The sequence below is a fragment of the Camelina sativa genome, chromosome 8 (assembly GCF_000633955.1).
Source record: "Camelina sativa cultivar DH55 chromosome 8, Cs, whole genome shotgun sequence".
In the NCBI taxonomy this organism is placed as follows: Eukaryota; Viridiplantae; Streptophyta; class Magnoliopsida; order Brassicales; family Brassicaceae; genus Camelina; species Camelina sativa.
In genome coordinates this window covers 23,305,430-23,312,824 of record NC_025692.1, presented here as the reverse complement: position 1 = coordinate 23,312,824, position 7,395 = coordinate 23,305,430, and the positions used below count along the sequence as shown (strand labels likewise).

Genomic DNA, 7,395 nt, shown 5'->3' with positions numbered 1-7,395 from the left:
AAAAAAAAAAAAAAAAAAAAGAAAAAAAAAAAGAAAAAAAAGAACCATTGAGACATTGAGATTTTATTAAGGGAAGAAAGCTATTTTTCAATCATCAATTGTAGAAATTAGAAGAAGTGTTTTGGAGAAAAGTCTTTATTATTGTATTGTCTTTCTTAATCAATGATATAAATGTTTATATAATACTAGGTCTTAGGGTTTACAACAATATTAAGGTTTATAATAAACAACATAACAAAATCCAACATAGACTGTCGGTCCATACACCAATACTCCTCCGCACGACAAATGTGGTACGCCAACACGCAAACTTTGTAATAGAAAAGCAGAACATGTATGTCGTGGACACTTGTCAAGGACAGACAAACATGTCAACAAACTCCTTCGGCATAAACTTTTATCTTAAAAATAGGGGTGAAACTTTAGCTCGTCTACGGTCGTTCGTAAAAAGAAATAACAATATTCTGTGGGTGCAAATCCTGCAATCTCCACAAATAATTGTCCTAATCTCGGACAGTCCACAAATCAGACTAAAAAAAATTAACCTAAAACATGAGTATTCCAAACAACTCTCCCGTAGTGGTAAAACTATTATCAAATAAAAACTCAGAAAAATTCATAACTCAAACCCATATAAACTATGAACCCTAGAACCATCATCCATAGTTTAAATAAAAGAAAAACCCCCAATTAATTATGACAAAAAATAAGACCCAAAACCAAAAAAAAGACCTTGTGGTAATACTCCTAAGGCATAAACCCAAAATTCCATTAGTTAAACAAACAATAATAAACTAAAACCATGTGTATGTCAAACCACACATCAACGTTGCTTCACGTCATCTTCAAGTCCAAAACTATCTCCGTCTAACAAGGTCTACGTCTTTGTCATCGTCTGGTTTGTTTTCATCACCACCATCCTTTTCACATCCCATATTCATTGGGATCACAAGAACATTAACATGGAAGCTTTATTTTAGATCTATAAGAATTACCTGCTCTGATACCATATAGAAATTAAAAGAAGCGTTTTAGAGAAAAGTCTTTATTATTGTGTTGTCTTTCTTAATCAATAATACAAGTATTTATATAACACTAGGTTTTAGAGTTTACAACAATATTCGAGTTTATAATAAACAACATAACAAAGCGCAACATGGACTGTCGGCTCATACACCAATATCAATCATATTTATCAACACTTTTAGTGTGGCAGATTTCAAATTTGATTATAATCGTAAGTGCCAATTTCATTAAATCTAACTTTAATTGCACCCATGATTTTTTTTTGTATATATAAACATAAACAAATACCAAAACAGTCCTATCAAAATTTGTTTTTGTTATGTAATAGTAGTAATCGAGTCGGTGCAATCAGCTCTCGTTATCCATCGACTTTGATGCAACCGAAGAAACTTCTACTAACCTTTCGTCGTCTTGATCCCCCGGAGATAACTCTTGTCCACCAAAAAAAATAAAACATAAATATCTCCGCCATAAAATTCCAAATTCTCTTACAACTTATGTTTAGCTCAGACCGAACCAGGACACTTTGCCACGTCCCTCAATCGCACATGCACACCACCCTCCTCCCAAAAAACAACCATATGCAATATTTGATAATCACTTATATTTGAACTATTTATGAGTAGACACTCAATTTAACAAAACGTTGGTCGTGTTACACCAGTATACGTTTCTATGTACGGACAATAACCTCAATCACGTATAATATATATATTAGATAAAACCATCAGTTATAGTCCATGACTCGAGATCAAATGCACTAAAAGAAAAATGGTGGAAGTCGAAGAAATGGAAGCACTTAGTCCCGACGAGGAGGAAGAAGAGGAAGAAGAAGAAATAAGCTATGATGACCTCAAAAGACGCATGTGGAAAGACCGAAACCTAATGGAAAAGCTCAAGCAACAGAAACGGCACAACAACGACGTCGTTTCCTTAACAACGCACCGAGCGGAAGCTTCACGGCGCAAGAAGATGGCTCGTTCGCAGGACTCGGTGTTGAAGTACATGATGAAGATCATGGAGGTGTGTAAAGCGAAAGGGTTTGTCTACGGAATTGTACCGGAAAAAGGCAAACCAATAACCGGTTCGTCCGATAGCTTAAGACGTTGGTGGAAAGAAAACATTCAGTTCGAACAAAACGCTCCAGACGCTATCACTGATTACTTAACACTTGCTGCTGCGGCCGCAGAGATTATTGATAAGTCCTCATCATCATCGAGCTTATTACACATGTTACAAGATCTACAAGACACGACTCTTGGATCTTTACTATCGGCGTTAATGCAACACTGCATGCCGCCACAGCGGCGGTTTCCGTTAGAGAAAGGAATCGCTCCGCCGTGGTGGCCGACGGGGACGGAGCTTTGGTGGGGAGAGCAAGGATTAGCTCATGAGCACGGTGCGCCGCCCTATCGAAAGCCGCACGATTTGAGGAAATCGTGGAAAGTTAGTGTTCTCGCGGCTGTGATCAAACACATGTCACCGAATTTGGGAAGAGTACGACGTCTCGCGAGGCAATCCAAAAGCTTACAAGATAAAATGATGGCTAGAGAGACCGATACTTGGTCTCGTGTCTTAAACCAAGAAGAGGCCCTTCTAAATATCAAAGACCTCAAGATATCGGATGATCAATATCAAGAATCGTCGGGGTCTAAGAGAAAGGGTGAGTTTGTGGAACCGTCTAAGAGTGTTTACACTTGCCAAAACTCGAGTTGTCCTAAAAGTGATGTAAGTTTTGGATTCGGGGACAAGAACTCGAGGACGGGTCATGAGATACAGTGTCTATACGGGCCGACCCAAGAGCCGAGCCAGGCTCCAAGTATTGTTACTAATACGACTAGTGAAGATGATTACAGTGAGAACTCGAGTGCAATGGACAAGCGATCTGATGATGATCATAGCAACGATGTGAATTGGATGGATTATTTTTGGTTAGACAGGATGCAGAACGAGTTACATTGCTCTAGGAGATTCGAAGATGATGATGATAATGATGGTACTGGAATGGAATTGAACCAATTTACAGAATCTGATCAATCGGACAACGTGAACCAGAGTACATTTTCAGTTTGGGACATGGTTTGTGAAGACAAAGACATATATAGCTTCGATTATTAGTTAAGCTTGTTACTACTCTGTTATGGAATATGCTTTACATGTACCTAAAGTCAGAACATTTCTGTCTGTACTTGTGTTCTCTAGTTGCATGTATGATCTATCTACCTATACAATTCAATACAATTTTATATCTCATATTATTAATAAGATAATTAACTAAAATATAATATATTGAAAAAATTATCGTAATTCCAAGCTGCATCAAATTAAGATCCAACTTATAAGTAAAAAAGAACATAATAATTTTCTGTCTTTTTTTTTGGTCATCAACATGACAAATTTTTTTAAAAGGTCGCAAATACGTTATTTTATATAGTTTCTTAGATATGTCTAAATAGTCTCACCATCTCCGGAGACTCAACAACAAAACAAAATAACAATAAACTCTAAATAAATATGGTAGGTTTGTCTTTGTTTGATCAAGAAGAGTAAAAATAACTCAAATAGCCCTTTCATCGCCGTCGGCAAGGTAGAGTTTGCGGAGAGAGGCGCAGCCACGGAGAGGTTGGTCTCTGAAGAAACCCATGGCGTTGGCGTAGTGGCGAGTAGATGCTGCGCCGTTGGATCGCGTGAGGATCACTGTAGCAGTGCTTCTACCAGGATCAGCCTCGTGGCAGCGGGACATAGGACTGTGGACAAGCTCCGCCAGACACTGCTGGTCCTGTCGATCTCCTTTGATGGCGACTTTGTATCTCCCATCAGGTCCCGTCACCGCCTTCCCGACCACCTCCGACTTGAGTGTCACTCTGTCTTTGCATACTATTTTCACTCTTGCCCCTGTTTTCAAATAACCCCAAAATATTCCAATATTTTAAATCTGTGTGTAATATAACCAAATTACGAATTAGGAGTTTGAATGAGTAATTTTTTTTTGTTGGGAAAATTAAATGAGAATGTGTTAGGAGAAAAAATAAAGTTGATTTAAGGATTAAAGACTGTGAATGGCGGATTTTTATATAATTTTGGTGATTAAATTTGCGGAAATATAGAAACCACGAATGATTACGTAAAAAATAATATAGGATTGGTAAAATCTTGGAAAATCTGAATATTCTACATGTAACCAATCAAAACAAAAGAATCATACGAACCTGAGATATATTTGGTAGCGACAGTCTCGAATCCAAAGCGGCAAGTGTCGCAGTAAACACATCCTTCAATGTGGAATGGCGTTCCAACCGCCATAGCCGCAAGTGGCAGTAGCGAAACGCATAGCACAGCGATCAGAGGTACAGATGATCTAGCCATCTCCATTAAAGAAAGAACGATATAGTAAATTTTCGGAGGTTGTTATTAGTGAAGGGGTTTTGTGTAGTATGTGCAGACTATGTAATATTTATATAAGAAGGTAATTAGGAGGGCACATGTAGTAAATAAGGTGTAAGTGTATCGCATCTTGTGCAAATTAAAAAGCTTCCTTAGTGTCGGCTGGATCCACTTGCGGCTGCTCCTCCGCCGTACTCGGCGAGAAAGTTTGTGTTGCCTTCTCCACAAGTCAACTCGTATTGTTCTTGTTATTTTAGTCTACCTCTCGATCGGACTTTACATTTTTATATCCACTAACTTATTCGGCATTTGACTTTATAATTATATACTTCTTTTTTTTTTCCAAACAAAGCTTTTTAGACTAGAATCCACATCATGATTTTTGTCTAATTTTGTATATCGTAATCAGGAATTTTTACTACAAGAAAACATGGTTTTAGTGATAGCAGTATTTGTCACTAAATCGTTGCAACTAAGTTATAACAACGCTTTTGTGACGACTAGTAAATCGTTGCTACTAGCTCGACACAAATCAAGATTCGTCACAATATCGTCACAAATTTTGTGACTTCCCAGAATCGTCACTAGTAAATAGACACAAAAGAAACGTTACTAATTCATCGTTACGTTTACAATGAATTAGTATCGAATATATCGACGTAAATGGCGGACACAAGACTGTCACTAAATGCTCGCAGTATAATCGTCACAAAAGTGTCTCAAAGAAGAAGACACTAACACGTCACTATTTATCGCCAAAGTAAACAATATTTATTCATCAATCATCACAAATTTAACACAAACGTTGCCAAATAAATTTTAGTTTGGGACAATTGCTAATATATTTATATTTAATTCGCTGGAACTTTTTAATAAACTAATTATAGATTAATAGGTAAAGAAATACAAATTTTTATATACATATGTTTTTAATACTACAAAACAAAACAAAGAAAACTAATCACTAATTGTTTTAAAAAAAAACTAATCACGATTGAAGTATTGAACTCTGAATTGTCTTGTACTGGATCCGGTAGATCCGCTTCTGCTGCAGCACAATCGAACTCCGAATTGTCTTGAACTGGATCCGTTTGCCGCTCTTGGCTCCTCCTATTCCCAGTTCCTTCCTTCTCCTTTCATCTTCCCGACATTTCGTATTCTAAAAGATCTGTGAACAAGAAGAACAAAAAAAGAGTAAGAACAGAGAAACCCTAGATATATATATATATATATATATATCTAAATTCAATCAATCCAAAATGACAATAGAAGAATGGAAATCTCAATTCCACAAAAATGGCAAAAGCCCATATTGAAATTAAGAAGATAACATGAAATATTGACTTAGCAAATTATAGATGTAATGTATGACCTACTTGATGATTTGATTTTAAGCTTTTATGAAACCTCTTGAGAACCAGAAATGGAGATTGAGTCATTTTTTTTTTGTGTCTTTTTTTTTGTGCGTGGATTTAGTCATTTATAAATGAGGATTGAGTCATTATCCCAAATAATAATTGGTGACCGTCCGATATGTATCATGTTTCAACGGACCAAGATTGTGATCTACGTGAAAGGCGACTAATATGGATCGTTGATTCTTAGATTCGACGGTGGTAAATGTGTTTCATCATTCATCCTCATCCAACAAACTAACAAGGATTTCTTCTATCTAAAAGGTTTATTTGTAATACTAGGCCCAACCAGCAGAAACGAAGCTACAAAGTACACTTGGGAAATTGGACCTCTTGACAAGAGGCTCTTGTTGTGATTTTTTTATGACGATTTGTCACAAAAACGTTGCTAAGTATTATACCTTTCGCAACAAACTTGTGACGAATCGCTATAAAAGCGTTACAATGCGTAAATTACAATTCCAAATACATCATTTTTGATATTCTATATATAAATATTGGTAATTGTTATGAAGATGTAGAATAAAACTAGTATTAGTATTTATAAGTACTTGTTTATATAATCGATTAATGAAGTGAAATAGTTCTTTTTTTTGGGTTAAAACATGATTAGAAATATATATTAAATGTACTTGTATTTATCTACATGTTATATATATATATGTGAACCCAAAAAATATCTTAGACAAATTCATAAATATCATCATCCTACATAAAATAAGTCAATACCAAAGCTATTTATTCATTCTCTACTCCTTAAATTTAAATGTGATAAGTTGGAGTAATAAACTTTTCAATAGCAACACCTTAGCGAGCATCGATTTTGCGTCGAGTCGTCACTAAAACGTCACAAACGTTAGAACACTATTCTTTTTTTTTTCTCTGCGACGGCTATTAGAAGATCACTATTCAAATAGGGTTTATTAGTAAAGAAAATAATGTTTGTGCTGTTTTGACCATTTTACACCTCATCACAAAAACGCTGCTACGGTATTCCTACAATTTTAAAATTAATATTATGATGTGTTAACTTTGTGAGAAATTAATTGGAAATTTTGTGACAGTGTTGCCACGATGAGTTATAAACACTAATATTAGTTTTCTTCCTTATTTTAAAAACAATAGTCATGCTCTAACAATAGTATAGTGACGCCTTTAATAAACATCTTAAAAGCGTTGCTAAATCGACCCAAACTCACCACAGCTTAGTGATGATTAAAATAATCACAAAATAGTGACGAATTTGCGACAATTTGTTATAAAGTCACTAAATCATTTGAAAAATGTCATTACGTTGCAACGTTCTACTTTCCTCACTAAAATTCGTTGCAAAAACTATCTTTTCTTGTAGTGTTTGTGGAATAACTACTATGTACAATAGAGTGATGAAATTGCTTAGCTTCTGTCCGACAGAACGTGCTTATGTTTCCTCTTTACGTAGTTTGCATTTTAACTCTTAACGATTCCGTATATTGTAGGCTGGTTGTATAGATTATAATTTAATTTAGATCAGAATAGTTGAAGGAGGTTATTATAATTTAATTTATATCAGAATAGTTGAAGGAGGTTA

The 7,395-nt window shown here is 35.4% G+C and overlaps 2 protein-coding genes across 2 annotated transcripts; one reads left to right on the top strand and one right to left on the bottom strand.

Annotated features, from left to right (window-relative positions):
• On the top strand, positions 1,674 to 3,284 carry LOC104708094 (putative ETHYLENE INSENSITIVE 3-like 4 protein). The gene has a single exon (XM_010424586.2). It carries the CDS (start codon positions 1,798 to 1,800, stop codon positions 3,142 to 3,144), a length of 1,347 nt encoding a protein of 448 aa, XP_010422888.1. The 5' UTR covers positions 1,674 to 1,797; the 3' UTR covers positions 3,145 to 3,284.
• Positions 3,375 to 4,472, bottom strand: LOC104708093 (protein DOWNSTREAM OF FLC). Its single transcript, XM_010424584.2, has 2 exons — positions 4,236 to 4,472; positions 3,375 to 3,921 (listed from the first exon to the last, which is right to left on the bottom strand). Exons 1-2 carry the CDS (start codon positions 4,396 to 4,398, stop codon positions 3,584 to 3,586), a joined length of 501 nt encoding a protein of 166 aa, XP_010422886.1. The 5' UTR covers positions 4,399 to 4,472; the 3' UTR covers positions 3,375 to 3,583.

Bases quoted from the DNA above. Each gene is read 5' to 3' on its own strand.
- LOC104708093 (XM_010424584.2), bottom strand. From the start codon at position 4,398: ATGGAGATGGCTAGATCATCTGTACCTCTGATCGCTGTGCTATGCGTT. The intron at 3,922-4,235 runs GTTCGTATGATT...ATTTGAAAACAG, and splicing joins CGCTACCAAATATATCTCAG to GGGCAAGAGTGAAAATAGTA.
- LOC104708094 (XM_010424586.2), top strand. From the start codon at position 1,798: ATGGTGGAAGTCGAAGAAATGGAAGCACTTAGTCCCGACGAGGAGGAA.